The sequence below is a fragment of the Gadus chalcogrammus genome, chromosome 7, assembly GCF_026213295.1.
Source record: "Gadus chalcogrammus isolate NIFS_2021 chromosome 7, NIFS_Gcha_1.0, whole genome shotgun sequence".
Classification (NCBI taxonomy): domain Eukaryota; kingdom Metazoa; phylum Chordata; class Actinopteri; order Gadiformes; family Gadidae; genus Gadus; species Gadus chalcogrammus.
In genome coordinates, this window is record NC_079418.1 from 16581680 (window position 1) to 16603071 (window position 21392).

At 48.4% G+C, this 21392-nt stretch overlaps 1 protein-coding gene across 1 annotated transcript; it reads left to right on the plus strand.

Annotated features, from left to right (window-relative positions):
- The first annotated feature begins 205 nt into the window (after positions 1-205).
- Positions 206-19729, plus strand: LOC130385851 (actin filament-associated protein 1-like 1). Its single transcript, XM_056594582.1, has 19 exons — positions 206-414; positions 5239-5367; positions 7757-7837; positions 8359-8432; positions 8532-8718; positions 8991-9080; positions 10031-10242; positions 10992-11171; positions 11630-11722; positions 12198-12285; positions 14289-14429; positions 15586-15800; positions 16143-16288; positions 16979-17060; positions 17551-17659; positions 17896-18063; positions 18170-18336; positions 19290-19418; positions 19545-19729. Exons 1-19 carry the CDS (start codon positions 393-395, stop codon positions 19569-19571), a joined length of 2340 nt encoding a protein of 779 aa, XP_056450557.1. The 5' UTR covers positions 206-392; the 3' UTR covers positions 19572-19729.
- Positions 19730-21392: the final 1663 nt, after the last annotated feature.

Consider the following 21392-nt stretch of genomic DNA (forward strand, 5'->3'; position numbering starts at 1 on the left):
TATATACATTTCTGCTGTTGAATAAATCAAAAGCTGCTTATTAACAGTTGTCATCATTCTTAATATTTAAAAAATATATATTTCTGATTGTTTACATCTTTGTGTGAACTGTCGGATGGAAAACATGGGAGGTGACGTGTTTCCGACGTGCATTCTACTCGCACTAGGACCAGGGGCCGATCCATATATGGGCTCAGGATGCCGATTCAAACCACCACGGTCTCTCGAGCGGCCGCACTGAGCGGATCAGCCCAAGTCGGCTACGACAGTTCGGGAAACAAGGCGAACCCGCCTCGCGTCGGAATGCTGTTAAGCTGCTTCTTCCACAGTCCACGGGATCTTTATAGCGAATAAACGACAGTGTTCAGTGACCGGACTAACTGACTAACTTAATGGAATCCAAACGACAGAACGGTGAGTACACTATCGAATTATCTTCTTTATTAGTTTATCCCATATTCGTATTTTACTTTTTTTTATGACTCAAACTCGATCCGAAGTTCCAGTCTGGAGACATACCCTGAGCTCGTAATGACATATGTGCTTTGTGCCTCGAGAAAACTTTATAAAGGTATGCCTTGCTCATGGGTCAACTGTAGCGGTAGAGTGATGTCATACACCTAGACGTGTGCGCGCGTGTCTGCGGCGCGTGCATGTGAGAGGCAGAGCGCAAGAGGAGTTGTGAATGGGGAGGAGCTCCGCAGGTAGGCCGCCTCCAGGGTGACGCAACCTGATGCTCACCACCGAGCGCCCCGCTGGAGGCTGCCCGCTGGACGGAAGCTCCGCGGCTGCGGGGGCCGCTGAATGCCCGCTGTGTGTCACCGTGCCCCGGCGGAACACGCATTAGAATAAGGAACAATAAAACATTGTAACACACACTCATGGGATATTATTATGCAGATTAAAACAGAGATAGGCCTACTATTAACGTATTCCTGAATTGAGGCTAATAGATATAGAGAATTTAATCATACAAATTATTGAACAATAATTGAATGTGGGCGTTTATAAAAATCAACCTTTTATACAATCAATTGAAATAGCAGGAGGCATACTTTGCTGTACTGTGTGTATTCAGATACCTCCTGCCTGTGTGTCTCTGAGGTTATACCCTGATTAGATAGGCCTACTGAAAGATTGTCCGAAAACAGCCAGAAAACAGAAACAGGAATGTCCCCCTTCCCTGTATTCTCTGCCAACGCTATTTTTAGAGGAAACTCTTATTTGGTGAAGCCAGACTTTTTTCTTTTTCTCTTCAATCCGGCGGTTGAACCGCAGGCGAGTCATGACATCGGCCACTGTTGATTGGCCAGAGAAAAAGACGAATTATTATGGGATGCAGCGGCAGCAGCCAAAGTGAAGTAGCACTCTTGTCTCAGTGGGTCTGGCACGGACGTGAACTCTGACCTCTGGGTGAGAAGAAGTGACTGTCTGTTGGTGGAGGAGGGGGGTTGGAAGAGTTCAAATGGATGGATAAAGAAGATGACGGGGGGGGGGTTTGGCATCTGAGCGAGTACCAGACTCCCCCTCTGGGGCTGGAGCGGACACGAGGAGGCCTGTGGTGGTCGAGATCAGAGAGCAGAACAAGACTGAGGCCTACTCCTTCATCTGGACGGAGCAGAACTCACATCAGAGCAGGACTTCGTAGTTCGTAGTCATGTGAGAACGTAGTAACAAGTAACAAAGAGTATTCAAACGTTTTAAAGCTTGCTACAGTTTGTATCATCGGTCAGCAACCCGTTCAGGGTTGTTGAAGTAAATCCAGCCGACCCATGAAGGAGTTTGCCCGTTTTTTTTTCGCGTTCGGTCCAGAAGTTGTAAAGTTTGTTTGGGTGGGGTGTGGCCCTGTGGGGGGCTGGGATGGGATGTTGACGTTAGGGAAACAACATGAAGGCCGACTCTGGCCCGGGGGATGTCTTAGTCCTCCTACGGGCAGGAGGAGATGTGGTGTACTGTGAGACGAACAGGACCACAAAGAGACGCTGTTGTGTTGTCCTCAAAAACACATGCACTCGCACACACACACGCACAGACACTAACACTCACACACAAGCAGACTGAATGAGTTCATGATTACGAGTCGCATGACCCCTGGTCTCATGACTTCTGTTTTTCAGAGAGCTTCTTCACAGATATAACAGAGAGAGAGAGAGAGAGAGAGAGAGAGAGAGAGAGAGAGAGAGAGAGAGAGAGAGAGAGAGAGAGAGAGAGAGAGAGAGAGAGAGAGAGAGAGAGAGAGAGAGAGAGAGAGAGAGAGAGAGAGAGAGAGAGAGGAAAACAGGAGGGAGGTCTTTACTGAAGACCCCCCCCCCCCCCCCCAACTCTGACATACGAACACCAACACTGAACAACACTGGACTTGATGATGGGGACGCTCCAGTGCGTGTGTGTGTGTGTGTGTGTGTGTGTGTGTGCGGGGCAGAATAATAGTTCCTGTCAAAAACTCAGGGACAGGGAACAACAGCTGTTGATGTGAATTGCATGTACAAACATGCACACCACACACACACGCACAAATCACACGTACACACAAACCACACACACTTACACACAAATATGCCTACATTATGGCTGTAGGCCAGGCGTCCGCCTACAGCGCTGGATGAGCCTGACACTGCCAGAAGAACTCGTTCACACACCCAACACATATAAACCCACTCACACTCACATAGCCCCACTCCAGAACCCCCCCCCCCCTCAGACACACACACACACACACACACACACACACACACACACACACACACACACACACACACACACACACACACACACACACACACACACACACACACACACACACACACACACTCAGAACCACCAGCATGCTTTTCAACAGACACTTACTGCTGTTACTCTGAGCCTTCAGCATTGTTTTCAGGCCCCTGGGAACTGCTTCCATTCAATTCTATTCACAGACACATTGTACAGGCACAGACGCACACTGACAAACACGCACCCACACACACAGACCACATGCCTCCTACACAAACACACGTGCACATGCACACACATACAGCACAGCTGCTGAACGTATCCTTTAACACAGAATGGACGTGGACCATGCAGCTGTGCTTCCACACCCCTCACAATGTGGAAGTGTGTGCGTGCGTGTGGAAGTGTGTGCGTGCGTGTGGAAGTGTGAGTGAGTGCGTGGAAGTGTGAGTGAGTGCGTGTGGAACTGTGTGCATTTGTGTGTTTGTGTGTGCAGGGTCTGAGCAAGTACAAGTATGTGTGTGTGTGTGTGTGTGTGTGTCTATGAGTGTGAGTGCATGTGTTTCGATGTGAGTGCATGTGTGTATGTGTGAGTGCATGTGTGTGTGTCTGCCTGTGTGTATGTGCGAGTGCATGTGTCTTTGTGTGTGCATATGTGTTGATGCACATGAGTGTGTGTGGTGAGTTCCTGTGTTTCTTTAGGTTTTGGAGAGCATTGTTTGTCACTGGTCGTGTACAGCGTGTTGAGCCACTAATCACAGCCCTCCTGGAGACAATGGGCTCCGTTCATATTTATGGGCGAGCGAGCCTCAGAAGTCGCTCCTCTCTCTCGTTCTCTCGCTCCCTCTCATTTCCAGTTTGTTTGTGTTCTTTTCTCAGATCTTGGATCTTGTTTTCTCTTGTAGACACACAAAGTATTTCTGCAACAACGATTATATCTTAGTGAAGGAATGTTAAAAAACTCACAGAGAAAAGCTGGCCTTCTTTGTGCTGGGTGTGTAACTCTTTACAGTATAATGTCAATATGCTATACTGATATGCTTATAATATAGATAATCCTATTTTCCTGCCATCTTATTTTAATGTCTATTCTCTTGTCTCTGGGCATCAGATGCTTATCTTCAGCACACTGGCAGGAGATGAACTGGGTGCCAGGACACAGATATATATGAAATAAATATAAACAAATGTATTTATCTTAGGCTTGACGCACTGGGTGATAGGAACAGAGCGATGTGACGGCAGAAAATACCTGATACATGTCAACTAATACAACTTTGACCCGGTGACCATTTTATGGTCATTAAATCTCTATCATTGAAAAAAAGTATATAAGTACAACAGCAGAATGAATCATCATGCAATGTGTCTGTAGAAGAGACATCTGCAACTGAACACGTTTCCTACTCCTCCTTGGTTAAAACAAATCACCTCTCCAAGGATAAACATCGAGCAAAGGGTGGATGACTGTTATCACATGAAGGGTATCTAACCAGGATGTTCCTCTTTAGGTGGCCTCGTTTCCCTTGTTGAAGACCCCCCCCCCCCCCACCCCCCCAGCCTGCTCACCCTACTGGTCAGCTCTGAGCAAGCAGGATGTGTGTGTGTGTGTGTGTGTGTGTGTGTGTGTGTGTGTGTGTGTGTGTGTGTGTGTGTGTGTGTGTGTGTGTGTGTGTGTGTGTGTGTGTGTGTGTGTGTGTGTGTGTGTGTGTGTGTGTGTGTGTGTGTGTGTGTGTGTGAGGGTTCCAGGGAGTGGGCCAGTCTCAAGGTCACTGACACAACGAACATAAAAAACACACACATGTCCATCCGATTATTCACTACTCTAGCGTCTAACACACGCACACAAACACGCTCACACACACAGACCCAAAATGGGGGGGGGGGGGGCAGAGTTGAACAAGATAGTTTCTCAAACCCGCGCCTTCACAGAGGACAGGAAACACTGGCAGACAGTCACTGAGACCAACTGGTAGGGCTGCTGGGAGAGATAAAGTCATACGTTAAATATCTGTGTTGTTGAACGCTTCTGCTCAGCTGTTGGAACAGGCGCTAAGCAAGCAGGAGTTCCAAACTCACTGTGTCCTCTTTACCCTCTGAAATAAAAAACCCTAGTTTGTGTGTCTGTGTCTGTGTATGTGTGGGGGGATGTATGTGTGTGTGTTTTTGTCTGTGTTTATGTATGTTTGTGTGTGCTTGTCTGTGTGTGTGTTAATGTGTGTGTGTGTGTGTGTGTGTGTGTGTGTGTGTGTGTGTGTGTGTGTGTGTGTGTGTGTGTATGTGTATGTGTGTGTTGATACCCTGTGTTGCGCTGACACACACACACACACACACACACACACACACACACACACACACACACACACACACACACACACACACACACACACACACACACACACACACACACACACACACACAGTACAGTGCTTGTCATGGGACCAGGAGGAGCCCTGGCCTGAGGAGCCCCCACGGCGGCCTGTGGACCTTCTGATCACCACCCTGTGTGTGTGCTCCTCTCAGTGGCCGTGGAGCGGCTGGTCAGCGAGCTGGGCCTCCTGCTGAAGATGCTGGACACGGAGAAGGTCAGCCCCGCCACCGCCGACAAGATGGTCTCGGTGAGGAGCATTCTGGAGACGGTGCAGCCCACAGGTAGGGGGACCCGCCACGCCTCTTCCTGTGATGTCAAAGGCACAGGAAATGAAGACAGGGGGATGTCAAACAGATTAGTTGGGGTGGACTGGGTTTATATGTACTTATTATTGTTTATGTTTTGAATTTTAATTTGATCAAAGGCGGGAAAACGGGGGGGGGGGGGGGTGGACACAGTCGGTGGCCTCCTTTGCTGAGTGAAGATTACAAGATTATTTAAAGGATTGTGGCTGGCTACAGGCGAAACCCATTGGTCTTATTTCAACAACACTGCCTGCAGCAAGGAGGAATATGCATAAACCTGAGGGATCCCAACCAGCAGCCTTCAGCGTATCTATATATATATTTGGTGTCATTAATGATTTTTAAAGCAAAAGAACGGCGTTCATTCGAATCGACATCAGAATTGCAATTAGAATGAACATGAAAGAGAATTTGCATACAGCTTGTACTGCACTGTAGCTGTGAGGAATATTATGTGACAGGTTGATTGCCTGGGATCTGTCTGCTGAGAACAGCCTGAAGGAAGGGAGATTTCACAATTCCTCATCTTGTAAACAAACTAAATCCGTTGAAGCCAATAATTTGCAGTTGTCAAAGTCAATCAAGACACAGATTTCATATTCTTTGAGCAAAGGCTGCTGCTGCAAGCCTTCTGTCACAGTGACGTCAATCATCCCTCAAAGTAAATGGAACATTTCCATATCTTTCACTCCAGCATTTCATCATCAATATAGTGCGTTAAATATAGAGCCACAGTAGCGATCTACAAGATGCTTTGAGTTTGTTAATTACAGCACACTGTCAGCTCAACACAGCTGTGTTGAGAACACAGGCCTATTCCAGTATGTTCTAGATGGAAAAATAAATGAGGTTGTCCCCTGTTTCCGTTATTATATTTCTCGGGAAACAGACGATGACTTGGACGGGTATTCCCGGGACTCCCATTTCCCTGGTATAAACCACCGAAGAGCGACAGCAGCATAAACCTTAACCACCAAGCGTACACACACTTACAGCGCTGATGTTAGGAGGCCCCTGGTACGACACGGTTTAGCAGCTCAAGAGAGGCTCGCTCTCACCGTTTAACCAGACCACTCTGGTGCTGCAGCCAGACATTTACACACACACATCAACACGTTATAGGCTTTATACAACAACACAAACTACAACTACTCAGACTCCAACTGTCAACACTGCTCAAGGGAGCAGCGAAGAGGTTTCCAGCCGGTGTCCCTTCAGTGAGAGAGTGACTGGAGCGGTAATGAGATGTAGAGCTAAGAGGATCAAGAAGGTCTAAGGTCTAACCAAGAAGGACATGGATGGCGTGGGGGGGGGGGGGGGGGGGGGGGGACACCAGACGTTCCCCGAGCTGCCCCTCAGATACACACCGTACCAGTGGACATGTGTGTGCCTGGGGGACGGTGAACACCAGGTGCGGTGTTCACTCCCCCCCCCCCCCCCCGTGGTGCCCACCCACCAGGCGTGGTGCCCTTCCCCCCCCCCCCCCCCCCCCCCAGGTACACATTGTACTGGTGGATTGTGTACATAGAGTCTCAAATGGTGGCTATGGGGCCAGCTCTAGCTCCTGCAGCGTTCGTCTACTGACTAAACCTCTAATGATTAACTTGATCCAGTTAGGAAGGCTACTGCTGGCTGGTTGGGTGCACAACCAGACAGAGAGCAGCTTGGACAATCCCTGGCTAATCAAGGGGATTATATGTTGTGTGTGAGAGCCTTTTTATACAGCAGGAGATGTGAGCTGTGCTGGAGTAATGATATTTAGTCAAATGCTGGTTAATGTGGGTGAGAGGATTGTTCTGTGTGTTGTACAGGTGTTTGTGTAGATTACAGTAAACATACATATCAATTGGTCTGTAACAAAGTATTAACATTTAATAAATACAATAAATAATCATTAACCATAACCATAATATATTCATACCATTTATCTTATTCTTCATTGGAAGATTCAATATTCAAGATTACAAATTATATTATGTCGTTGGTGTATTATATCATCTCTTTTTGAACATGAGTTTAATAATTGATTGTGTTGTTCTTGACAATACAAGTATTATCAGCATGTTTTCACTCTTAAAATCATTTGCAGTTTATGCAGTGCTTAGAGTGTCTTAGTTAAAAGCTGCATGCAAGATGTGAAACAGTTGGTTAGTTTGTTTTCAAACAAACATGCGCATATAGACATGTATATTTTCAATGTCACTACTAGTGAAACAAACTTTTCAAAATTCAGATCCTGCTCCAAAGCATTTCCTCTTTTGGTGGGAAAACTTGCATTGCATTGTTCGATAATCCAGTTGTTTATCGTTGATGTTTTGGAGGTAATCAGACTAGCTTCCACCTCAATCTTTCTTCTCTTGTTTAGGGAATGGGTCAGACCTCTACATGAACAGCTGTCTCTATGGCAACGGCACAAGCTTTGTCGAGTCCCTCTTTGATGATTTTGGTGAGTAGGCTCCAGCCACGCCTTTCCATATCTCTGGGTTTGTTCCTAAGCTTGTGAGCTTTGCAAGAAATTGGGTCAAACATTCGGTTAACAAGTTCCTCAGAATTCCCAAGGCAGCCATGTGATTGGCTGCGAGGGGGGGGGGGGGGGGGGGGGGAGGACGGACCTCTGGTATGTTTGATAGAGACCCCTGGTTTTGTTCTTCCTGTTGGGAGAAGACTTCTGGCCCTGCTGGATTAAATGCTTTGAACCAACAAACCAATTAATGCTTTATGACTTTATAATGACTTAATTACAATGGTTCTCTTAACAGTGGGAGCACACGTTCTGTGACTCATATGCAGTGGCTCAGTGATTAAAATACCTTGACAATAACATTTGGCTACTATTACTCAAAGTATTACTTATAGTTTATTAACCCTGATCTACATCTACTTAATATATATATATATATATATATATATATATATATATATATATATATTTATACATCAACTTTGTTCCCATCGCCTATCCTGCAGACTGTGATTTGCACATGCTCAGTGCGTCTCCTGTGGAGCAGAAAGAAGAGGAGAAAACTATCCTCATCAAATCGGTAATCTCTCTCTGCCTCTCTCTCTATATATATCTAGATATCTAAATCTATATATTAATTATCCTGAGTTTTGATTTTGGATTGTGATTGGTTCCCTAGATACCCACGTCCACGCCCCCTCCACGGCTGACCACGCCCCCTCCACGGCTGACCACGCCCCCTCCACGGCTGGTCACGCCCCCTCCACGGCTGACCACACTACCTCCTCGGCCGGCCACGCCAGTTGCTGATGACTACTATGAAGAAGCTGTTCCCCCTGAACAGTACCTAGGCCCAGGGACACACAGTCAGTACACACAATCTCTCTGTCTCTGTCTCCCTGTCTCTCTGTCTGTCTGTCTGTCTGTCTGTCTGTCTGTCTGTCTGTCTGTCTGTCTGTCTGTCTGTCTGTCTGTCTGTCTGTCTCTCTCTCCCACTCTTTGTCTCTCTCTCTCTTACTCTCCTACTCTCCTACTCTCTCTCTCTCTTTCTCTTCTCCCTCTCCCTCTCCCTCCCCCTCTGCCTCCCCCTCACCCACTCCGTCCCTCACAGTGGTCTGTGTCTCCCCCGTCCCTCCAGGCTCTGGTTACTGTGTGGAGGACGCGTACTATGAGGACGCTGACGATAACTACCCCAGCACCAGGCTCAACGGGCCCCCCAAGAACTCCTGTGAGTCTGCCTCCCCCTCCTCCTCCCCCACCCAGACCCCAGCCTCCTGATCCCCCACCCCGACCCCCACCCAGACCACAGCCTCCTGGTCCCCCATCCCGACCCCCACCCAGACCCCAGCCTCCTGGTCCCCCACCCCGACCCCCACCCAGACCCCAGCCTCCTGGTCCCCCACCCCGACCCCCACCCAGACCCCAGCCTCCTGGTCCCCCACCCCGACCACCACCCAGACCCCCTAGCCTCCTCCTCCCCCACCCAGACCCCAGCCTCCTCCTCCCCTACCCAGAAACCCCACCCAGACCCCAGCCTCCTGGTCCCCCACCCAGACCCCCACCCAGACCCCAGCCTCCTGGTCCCCCACCCAGACCCCCACCCAGACCCCAGCCTCCTGGTCCCCCACCCCGACCACCACCCAGACCCCCTAGCCTCCTCCTCCCCCACCCGGACCCCAAGCCTCCTGCTCCCCCACCCAGACCTCGGAGAGTCCTGATTGGTGTACGGAGAGTGCAGCACTGGCAGAAGTGATAACAAATGGAGAAATGATTCCAATTCACTGACAAACAGACATGATCAATGAATCAGGCCTGTGGGCAAAACACAAAGACGGAAGAATGCAGGAACAAACAGATACAAAACCTGAAGAGTTAAATAGAGAATCACACTGGTGAGCACATCTCACTGATTGGCACAGGGGAGATCATTAGGAATACCGAGGAGGCTGAGGTTACCAGGGAAACATCTGAACCAGGAACTGGAAGTAGAGCGAGCCCAGGAGGCCACTTCTGGCTGATATAAAGTCCTGCAGTGGGTTCTCTGAGCTGAACGGCCGCTAGAAAGAATGTGACCTGGCCAGAGTGAGGCGACACCTGAAGCAGTAACTTTGTCTGTTGTTCACACCACTAATAATAGCGTGTAATAACGCCCAATGAATCCTCTTTGTCTCCGCCCAGACAACGACTCTGACGCGGTCAGCAGCTCGTACGAGTCCTACGAGGAAGAGGACGAGGAGGCAAAGGGGCGGGACCAGGCCGGGACGTGGGCCGCCGAGGACCCCTCCAACGGGTCGGTCCGGGACTGCCGCATCTGCGCCTTCTTGTTACGCAAGAAGCGCTTCGGCCAGTGGACCAAGCAGCTGGCCGTCGTCAGGGACAACAAGCTGCAGGTAGGCAGGGAGATGCAGCCCAGGAAGATGGACAAGATGTCCATCTGCAAGTATCACAGCGTAAAGGAAATGAAACACAAAGGTGTGTTGTTTTGAAGGGTCTGGGAAGCTGGACAAATGTAAGAGGTTCTTTATAGATCGCAGACGCGGATGCATGGTTCACTTTACTAGGATATGAAGAACGGGCGGATGTCTGTTTATTCTTATCGCCTAAGAAGAGGCCATTGTGTTTTCTCTGCAATGCCACTGACTACCCTTCATCGTTTAGGATGTCCTTTCTCCTTTGCCATCGAGCACAAGGGTGATGAATGGTCTCACTTCCCATGCACACAATATCTACTGCGCTGGTCAGAGGGGACTTACTCAGCCTCCAGAGGAACAGTCCAATAAATCAAAGCTAGAAAGCTTGTGCACCCAAATCTTATCTTAAAATAGTTATGTGTATATTCAATCCGTCTTATTATTCAGTCTTAAGCCCAAACCACAGAAAGAATGAATTGTGTGGGAGCATGACCCAAAAAACGAAAGAATGATTGTTTTAACGGAGCAGGCCAACGAGCTCCCGTGTAACGGGCTGTATGTCTCAGTCACTTCGTGTAAAATCCAAAAGGATTATTTAGATTTGCCCGCCACTGTGGCGTGCTTTGGGCTTTATGGTTGAAAATGCGTTGATCTGACCTAGTTCACCTGGTCTTATCTCTGTGTACTCGTCGCCCCCTCCACCCTCCCTGCTCCCCCTCAACGGACAGTGTTACAAGAGCATCAAGGACAGCACCCCGAACACGGAGCTCCCGCTGAACCTCTGCAACGTCATCTACGTCCCCAAGGAGGGCCGCAAGAAGAGGCACGAGCTGCGCTTCTCCCTGCCTGGCGGCGAGGCCCTCGTGCTGGCCGTGCAGAGCAAGGAGCAGGCCCAGCGCTGGCTCAAGGTACCGCCCCCTGCCACCCCCTGAGGGAACACCGCATAACGCCCCGTAGCACTCTTCAAGGCCCCTGTGTGTTCAGTGTGTGAGCAGGGGGCCCGTGATCCGCTCGGGCTGAGAGCCTCCTCACTCACAGGCCGTGAGGGAGGAGGGTTGAACAGGGTTGTGAAGGAACTGAGCAGGAACATGAGACTCACAGAGACATGTCTATGCAGGCATATATATATATATGCAGACATATATTTACTGACATATTTACAGACATATATTCACAAACATATTTACAGACATATACTACGTGTGATCGTCAACACACAGTACAGCTACATTATAGAATTAGAATACGACGTCCATATAACCGACCGAAGGCTGGCGATACACTGGCACAGGGAGGCTGCAGTTTAAAACAACAACCCTGGTATGGAATGATGTGGTGGTCAGCGTTGCTCCCCTCCGCCCTTCAGGTGGTCCAGGACGCCAGCAGCGTGAACAGCAACACAGAGTCCCATGAAGGAGCCCCGTCCCCCATCATCCAGAGGAAGATGGAGCTCGATAAGGTGGGTGTGTGTACGTTTTGCAGGAGAGTGTATTCTAAATCACTACCAGGGTGGAGTCTGTCCATGGGAGGTCGTCAACCCGAGTCTCGCCTCCCATCTGTCCCTCTCTCTTTCTATCCGTCTATACATCGATCAATCTTTCTGTCTGTTTGTCGGTCTGTGTAGCCCCCCCCCACCTCCTTTCCTTTCCAGCTTCTCTTTTCTTCTTCTTCTTCTTCTTCTTCTTCTTCTTCTTCTTCTTCTTCTTCTTCTTCTTCTTCTTCTTCTTCTTCTTCTTCTTCTTCTTCTTCTTCTTCTTCTTCTTCTTCTTCTTCTTCTTCTTCTTCTTCTTCTTCTTCTTCTTCTTCTTCTTCTTCTTCTTCTCCTCCTCCTCCTCCTCCTCCTCCTCCTCCTCCTCCTCCTCCTCCTCCTCCTCCTCTTCCTGTAATCTGGAGGAAGAGGGTCAACGCTGTTGTTCTCTGTTCCCTCCGACCAGATGCGAGTGACGGACAAAGGGGCCTCCGACTCGGATAGCGGGCCCCCAGGGGACCCCCTGGCCCCCGGGAGGGACGGCGACACGCTAAGTAAGATTCCTCTGTTAAACCTGGTGGGGGGCGTGGGTTACATGAGAGGGCCCTGGTTCAAACCCCAATCGGGCGAAGGTTGTGACAGGGCTGTGGTCCTACGGGTTGGCTCCATGCAGGACACTGTTGTTTGGGGTACACTCCCACCTGGGCCCCCACTAACACACCAGCCCTAATGGACTGGCTGAGCCTGGATCTCATCTTCATGGGTCAACGCATCACAGCACAAACCTCAATCACCAATCAAATATGAAACACTGTGATTCAACTCACGGTAAAGAACAAACTCAGAGTAAAGGACCAAAGCATACAAACACAGACACGTTTCAGTGCGCACAAAAAAAAATACACACAGAGCGTAGAAACACAGAAAGGATGAGGCCTGGAAGGGTGGAATAACAGATGACAGCGAGGTGGGTCAAAGGCGAACATGGAGATGTTCTCTGTGCTTTCACACACTGTTTACGGACAGCGGGACCCTGAACCCAGCTTAACACGGGACAGTTTGCCGGACACAGGAAGTGAGGCAGCGCCGATAGAGTATCCTTCCTGTGTTCTTCCTGCCATTGTGCGGACATCACAGGAAGTAGACTGGGCGTGGCGTGCTGCACCTGGAGGTGACCTGAAGTACACACCGTAGATCGTAACCCAGTGTCTACAGCTGTTACTTGGAGTGTTCATCATGTATCCTTGATTGCCTCTTCTATACTTCTATACTACTATATAGCGTATGCTTATGTGAACAATGTCATTATGAGACGTATTTGGGGCAACAACCTTCGTGAACAAAATGTCTCGATCATGTTTGTTTGAGAGAAATATTAAGACATAAACTGATTTTTTTTGTTTTTATTTGATTATAGATTCCAAATTCCGCTGTTTACATTGCAAGGCCCATTACACTCCCAGCCGCCTCAGGCCGTTCACACAAGGAGCTCACGAGAGATCTCTGTTTGATATGTACAGGCCTGTACAGGTTCAGGTGTGTATCTGAGGCACAGTCTCTGAGAAGGGGCAGGAACTGAGGGGCCGCGGTCTACCAGTGGACATCGCTTTGGATGATGCGGCAAATCGAGTTCAATAATAGAAATGCAGCGATAAGGACTCGGATAATAGAACCGTAAGCTAGTACGGCAATGTTTTAGACAAAACAAACGCGCCATTGCATCGCGGATTGTTGACGCCCAGTGAGGTCTGAGGGGATGTCAGCCTGTCTCTCACACAATTCCAGTGTTGGTTGACAACTGATGTCTACGGGCCCTTTCCCAAATGCACTCTTTCCCTGCAAAGTTCCAGATGATGTCATTCATGGGGTCATGTGTGAATGGGAACAGGGATAAATTCCCTGGAAATCTGCACCAGTAATTTGCCTGTCGACGATCTAGTAACATTTCCAGGTCACGCACGGTTGTGTTGGGCATTAAAGCAGTCACATTGCCGGGAGAAGCATAAAGGGTTATGTCTGTCACACAAGATGCTTTCACGTCAAGCCAGCAAACCAATCACAATGCTCCAACATCTATGAATCGTTGGCTGTTTATCTTAACGTTCCAATGCGTTTCTGGTCATTCGCTCACAATATCGATGATATCTATAGCCTTTTCATAGAATGGCTGAAATCAAAATGAGCGAGGTCCTCTCAGTCTGTGAGTTTTACGGCGGTGAATCGATGAATGTGTTGCAGTAGCCCCCTCTACTGGACGGCCCCTTGGCCCTTTCCATTCCAGCATTGCTATGCCATGTGTTAAAGGGTGCAGTACGGAAATCTTCCAGAACATAGCTGTGTGAGTAGGGAAACTCCCTGGCAGTGCTGAAAGGTTATCCCAGTAATTTACCAGGAACCATGTGGCTTTCCTCTCTCGTCTGACCGTTCAGGTTTTGAAGAGAGGAAACACTTGTGTAGACAAGGCCTTCACCATTCATGGGTTAAAAATAAAATGTAGGCTTTTATTTTTTGTATTGTATTGTTTCTAAAATGTACCAACTTGAATTTGTTTTTAAAGGCCGGGGAAAACGGGGACCACTGTCTGAGCTCACGGGATCCATGAAGAAAATCAACCGCATCATCAGCTTCTCCAAACGGAAGCCCCCCTTGCCAGGAGACCCACCCTCCTCGTCTGATAACCAAGACAACACTTGCACCGGTGAGCGCAACCATTTCAGTCAAGAATGGCTCATTGATGATATCGCAGATTGATGAATACCCAATAGTATCATAGTGCAATTTCTACCTGACCTCTGACCTTCCTTTTGTAGACAGTATATAATCATACAAATCTATTTAATCTGAACTACACTTTTCTACTGCAGTTTTTTAAATCATTATATAGTAAAAGAATTTGAAAGTTTCGCTATAAATCTTTTTTTCTCATCCACTTTTGCCCTAGCCTGGTTCCGCCCGCCTAAGTACTTCTGCTCAATTTGAATTTCCCTCAGTACTAGGTCTGGGTATGCGGTATGTTAGTGGGTTTTCTCCGTCTAAATTTTCTGCGTCCAATCAGCGAACAGAGGGAGTGGCTGAGATCAATGACGTTAAAGTCAGCTCTCGTTGACGGACATCTTCACGCACGGTGTTTGGTTTGTTTACAGCCTGCGCGCAACGTGATTCCCGGCCAAACGTTAGCGATTGATTATGGCAGATCCAGAGTGGCACTGGGCAGATCCAATAGTTTTAAACTACAACAGACAACCGCCTTCAAGTGAGTTAACGTTTGTGAAATGAGTAGGTCCAGTACGAGAGTCTGGTAGGACCAGGCTACTTTTGCCCCACCCAATGTCGGAAAATCTCAAAAGACACTGAAATTGATACATCTACAAATGTCGCAGCAACCCAAGCCACCAGAGGGTGCCAACGAGAACCAGATATAGTGCAGGTTTAAGATGTTTGACAGAAATATATTTAGGTTTTTCAAAATGCTAGCAATGCATGATGATAATCTGAACACGTGTGCACTTTGTTAATTTTATTGGTGACTTCATACCAAAATAATGAATGACTGAATGATGGTGACTTGACCGTGAACCTGGAAGACATGACTAAACGATGCTGAGTGGACCCTGAGCCTGGAAGACATGACTAAACGATGCTGAGTGTACCCTGAGCCTGGAAGACATGACTAAACGATGCTGAGTGTACCCTGAGCCTGGAAGACATGACTAAACGATGCTGAGTGGACCCTGAGCCTGGAAGACATGACTAAACGATGCTGAGTGGACCCTGAGCCTGGAAGACATGACTAAACGATGCTGAGTGGACCCTGAGCCTGGAAGACATGACTAAACGATGCTGAGTGTGTGCAGGCTACCTGAGCGTGTGTGTGGGCGGAGCCTGGAAGGAGCGCTGGTGTGTTCTGCGTGGGGGGACCCTGTACCTGCAACGGGACCCGGGGGACACCCGCCCCCCCGTCATCGCGGTGCCTCTTGTGGGGGCCGAGGTGGTCCCCGGGGGCCTGGGGCCCAAGCACCCCTTCTCCTTCCGTGTGCTGCAGGCCGGCAAGGAGCTGCTGGCACTGGAGGTACGAAACAACCCACATAACATTCATATAGAACACAATGTATGGCCTGTATGGTAATAATGTTCTCTGTACAGGACTACATACACAGCTACATAACATATAGAACACAATGTATGGCCTGTATAGTGTCGTCCCTGTGCTGGATTCAGGGAAAGTGGTTTTCCGAGTTGAAATAGATTGTGTGTGTGTGTGTGTGTGTGTGTGTGTGTGTGTGTGTGTGTGTGTGGTGTGTGTGTGTGTGTGTGTGTGTGTGTGTGTGTGTGTGTGTGTGTGGTGTGTGTGTGTGTGTGTGTGTGTGTGTGTGTGTGTGTGTGTGTGTGTGTGTGTGTGTGTGTGCACCAGGCTAGCTGCTGGGAGGATCTGGGGCGCTGGCTGGGTGTATTGCTGGCGAAGACGGGCTGCAGCACTCTGCCAGAGGAGCTGCACTACGACTACATAGACGTGGAGACGCTCAGCGACATCCAACACGCTGCCAGGAACTCCTTCCAGTCAGTCTGCACCCTCTCTGCCTCAACTCACCCTCTCATTCTACCTCAACTCACCCTCTCATTCTACCTCAACTCACCCTCTCATTCTACCTCAACTCACCCTCTCATTCTACCGCAACCCACCCTCTCATTCTACCTCTACTCACCCCTCATTCTCCCTCAGCTCACCCTCTCATTATACCCCAACTCAACCCCTCATTCAGCCTCAACTCGTCCCCTTATTCAGCCTCTACTCACCCTCTCATTCAGCCTCTACTCACCCCCTCATTCAGCCTCCACTCACCCCCTCATTCAGCCTCTACTCACCCCCCTCATTCAGCCTCTACCCTCACCCCCTCATTCAGCCCTCTACTCACCCCCTCATTCAGCCTCTACTCACCCCCTCATTCAGCCCTCTACTCACCCTCTCATTCAGCCTCTACTCACCCCCTCATTCAGCCTCTACTCACCCTCTCATTCAGCCTCTACTCACCCCCTCATTCAGCCTCTACTCACCCTCTCATTCAGCCTCTACTCACCCCCTCATTCAGCCCTCTACTCACCCCCTCATCAGCCTCTACTCACCCCCTCATTCAGCCTCCACTCAGCCTCTCATTCTGCCTCTACTCACCCCCTCAGCCTCAATGATTTTGATTCCCTTGGTTTGTTTATTAAGGTCTGTCTGTCTGTCTGTCTGTCTGTGTCCGACAGGTGGGCTAAAACAGGCACAATTTCCTCTAGCAGCAATTCAGTCGACTCCAGAATGTATGACGAGGTCTACGAAAGTATTCTGGTGAGACAATACATTTTTGTGATCATAAAGCTGAAATTGGTTTAATTCCCAACGCAGGAATAACAATGAAAGCATCAGTTGCTGAAGGTGTAAATACCTCATACTCCCTTAAAAGTAATCCACACTATAATACACTGGTACACTTCTAAATGATGCTGGGTGAACGCCATGACATGACAGCTTCACTCTGCTGCTGCCAACAGCTGTTACTGTTGGCTGAACATTCCGTCATTAATGATGATCACCACATATCAAGAATAATATCAGAACAGCTTTGGACCTCCAGCCCGGCCACCCAAACACAGCCTGCATCTTCCTTCTGTATTTGTAATCACTTTCAGCCACATACGACAACATCCTAAGCTAACAGTTTGAGTTTTAGGGTAATGTTTGTGAATATAATCTATGTATGTCCATGTATATGTATGTGTGTGTGTATATATATATGTATGTATGTATGTATGTATAATATATATATACTCCCGGGCAGGATGGGGCAGTGGAGGCCAAACCAGGCCAGGTGAGACGCCACGCCTCCTTCTCCAGCAGAGGCTCTGATAGGACGGAACAGCAGGCGGCCGTGAAGAGACACGCCTCCAGTCAGTATTCACCCCTTACCTGTTTATTGCAGTATCTATTTCTCACGTGGACGTCCCGCATGTTAGTTAGTCTCTCCGTGATGGCCACACTCCCTGGCTCTCTAAAGCCACGTCAAGGTCTGGAGGTCTTGTTTAATGACGGGAACAGACCACTTCCTGTGAGTGTTAGGGTTAGGGTCGAGTGCCTTGCTCGAGGGCAGGGGCGACGGGTTCTCAAGCGCTGAGTGGTTTTCCAGACGTGAACCAGTACGGTCGTTACGGGAAGACACGGGCGGAGGAGGACGCCAGGCGGTACCTGAGGCAGAAGGAGGAGCTGGAGGAGGAGAAGGAGCAGCTGAAGCACACCCTGCTGTCCGTCCGCCAGGAGAGGAGGGAGGTGAAGGAGCAGCTGAGGAGCGGAGCAAGTGAGGAGCAATCCCAGCGCCGCTGTCTCCGGACGTATAGATCCCGGTCTGACCTTGGGTGTGTGTCTCTGTGTGTGTCTGTGTGTGTGTGTGTGTGTGTGTACAGACCTCCGGGGGGAGCAGCGCCTGGCCCAGCTGGAGGTGGTCTGTAAAGAGAGAGAAGAAGAGAGGGTGGAGCTAGAGCTCAGACTGACGGAGGTGAAGGAGAACCTAAAGAAGTCATTGGCTGGCGGGGCACTAGGCCCGCCCACTGACAGCAGGAACAGCATCAAGGTGAGCCACTGGGACCAGACCAGCTCTGTGGTGTGTGTGGCTACGCTCTCCGATGATATTGATGGGGGATGAATTATGCATGAAGGAGCCCCAGACAAATAGCCTCTCCTTTTTTCCATTATCGCTCCTATTAATCTTCTCATTATAAATTTAGCTTCAGCATGCACAGTGCACTCTAAACATAATGTAACCATGGTTATTAATTCAACTGTTATCATTCTATTATCTATTCTCGATCCACACTGTCACGGCACCATAATGCTGAAGATACCTGAAGATCGATCCTAATAATATAAAGGAAAGTACCCATTGAGGTTCCTCTGCTCGGATTTAGAAGAAGTTTGTGGTAGAGCCCGACCGATAAAGGATTTTTAAGGCCGATACGATACATAAAAAAGAAATTCCAGAAACGCCTAACAAAACATAGAGATTTCCCTAACATTGGTTATTTCTAGTTAATTATGAGGCCTCGCTAAAATAATAAGGTATTGCAGTTTAAAAATAAACTTTATTTATTTATTGTTTTATTGTCACAACAGAAAAGAACATCAAAATATATTAAAGTTCTGGTAAATAAAATGTCTAAAAATACAAACTTAAGATATGACACACAAAGTCCTTTGAACAAAAACACAATAACCCCAAAAAATAATATCTATATATTTTTTAAAATATTAATTAATCTGTCATTATAAATGCCGATGCCGATAGTTTGGAAAACGCCTAATATCGGCCGGTAATATCGGCCCGCCGATAAATGGGTCGGGCTCTAGTTTGTGGTCAACAGTTTGGTCGTCTCTGATGTTTCCTCAGCCTCATGAGTGTGTTCATGTGTGTGTGCGTGTGTGTGTGTGTGTGTGTGTGTGTGTGTGTGTGTGTGTGTGTGTGTGTGTGTGTGTGTGTGTGTGTGTGTGTGTGTGTGTGTGTGTGTGTGTGTGTGTGTGTGTGTGTAGGCCCAGGGCAGGAAGGTAGAGAAGGTCTACACTGAGAGCGTTCCCGTCAACTCAGCCTCCGAGCTCCGCAAGCGGCCCCCGTCCTGCTATGCCACGTCCGGCCGCGGCACCGTCATGCAGAAGGCCAAGGTGGGTGGAGGAGGGGGTGGGTGTGTGGCTGAGTGTGTGTGCGAGTGCTGTGTGTGTGTGTGTGTGCGTGTGAATGTTGGCAAGCATCTCTACCCCCGCTCATTTTGCTCGTGATTTATTTTCCAGGCGTGGGAGTCCAAGCAAGTGGTCTGAGCTGGCCGACAGACAGACGGACAGGTCGGGTGGAACATGGGACGGATGGACGGAAGGACTTTAACAAGCACAGCACAGAGTCGCAGCTGATTGGTGGCCTCATGAGCTAGACAGGAGTGCGATGAGGCCGGAAGCTTCAGGAATCAGAGGAGGAGGAGGAGGAGGAGGAGGAGGAGGAGGAGGAGGAGGAGGAGGAGGAGTACGTGTTCAACTCTCACCTCCTCCCAAACAGCCGGTCAGACCGGTTGTGTGTTGATCAACTGTCAAGGAAAGAGCGAGTTACAGCCTGCCAATAGAAAAACATCACACCGGATACTTCCATGGTGGAGCCGTGCTTCTGTTTACTGAGTTAGAAGAGGGGCCCCCCACTGTGAAGACCCTCTGTGAGACAGAGATCGATCGCATCATCAGTGGAATTCTCCCGCTGTTGAGCATCATCTTGGTGCTCCTCTCCAACAATACCAAAACAGTATATATTCATTTCTATCATTTCTTTGTTCTTTAATCTGAACTCTGTGTGTGTTTGTGCACACAACCACATGTTGTGTGCTTGTGATTGTGTTTATCTTCGGTCGCTGTGCAGGACTTCATGGGACTGGGAAAGGGATTTAGCATCTGTTAAATTAACCTTGCAATCCCAACTATGTAATTTAACTTTTTTGAATGTACATGTTAGTGTACAGTCTTTACTGTTGATTTTGTAGACTGTAGATAACTATTTGATTCTTTACAAAAGGCTTTCCCTCCTAGTCCTTATGTCCAGACACTACTAGAGAGGTTTTTATATATCAGGACTACCTTAAGTTAATTAAAGATATATTGCACGTCCTGTGATGTGAATTTACTGTAAACAATTAGAAATGCTTTAAGAATATGACGACGTTTCTGAAACATGAGACGTATATCTGGATTCTTGCAATGTGAAAAAACTTTACTAAAACTTTTGTATCGCTGTTATCTACCTAATCTACAGTGTTTTCCTCATGTTTGACCCTTGCACTTTATTGTGTTGTATCGTGTTTTCTGTTGCCTATCCATAAATATTTTTTAAAATTAAAAACGTTTTTGCTTTTTATTAGCACAGGCGCACACACACACACACACACACACACACACACACACACACACACACACACACACACACACACACACACACACACACACACACACACACACACACATACACACACACCACAAGTATTTATTTCCTTTGGATAAGCAGTGATGCCGTTCTCTGATCATAGTGTCCATACTCACTCGCCACCACTCACTAGCTGCCACTGCCGTTTGGCTCTTTTGTTTCCTTATGGCTGTGACGAGCAAACATGAGCATTCACCTTAACACAAGCATTGTTTGAATAAGACATGAATCACATGACATTTCCTTAGAAAGAGTTTATTTAGTGCATTTCTAGTTTTTCCTCGGCAGGAACCAAAATACGATAATCTGTGCACCCGTTGGTTCTTCATCAGAGCTCTGGTCCAACGCCATTGGTCCACTGACTATATCCTGGTGCAATACTAATTGTCCTGTTGTGTCCATAGACCCTCCCATTGGCTCACTAGTGTTCTGGTGGGACGCAATTGGTCACTAGTGATTCTCTTTTGTCGTCGGGGACACAGAGCAGGAGAAGCGGACCTGCAGCATGCTGCTACTGAGCAGACGTCCACAGCTTCCATGCAACAACAAACAAACAAACAAACAAACAAACAGACAACGATGACCCAACGAACGGAAAGGAATGCGTTGGCGGGAAGAAGGAAACACAGAGAAGCATATACAGATCACCAGAGTCCTCGGGGATTTGAGAGGAGGACCTC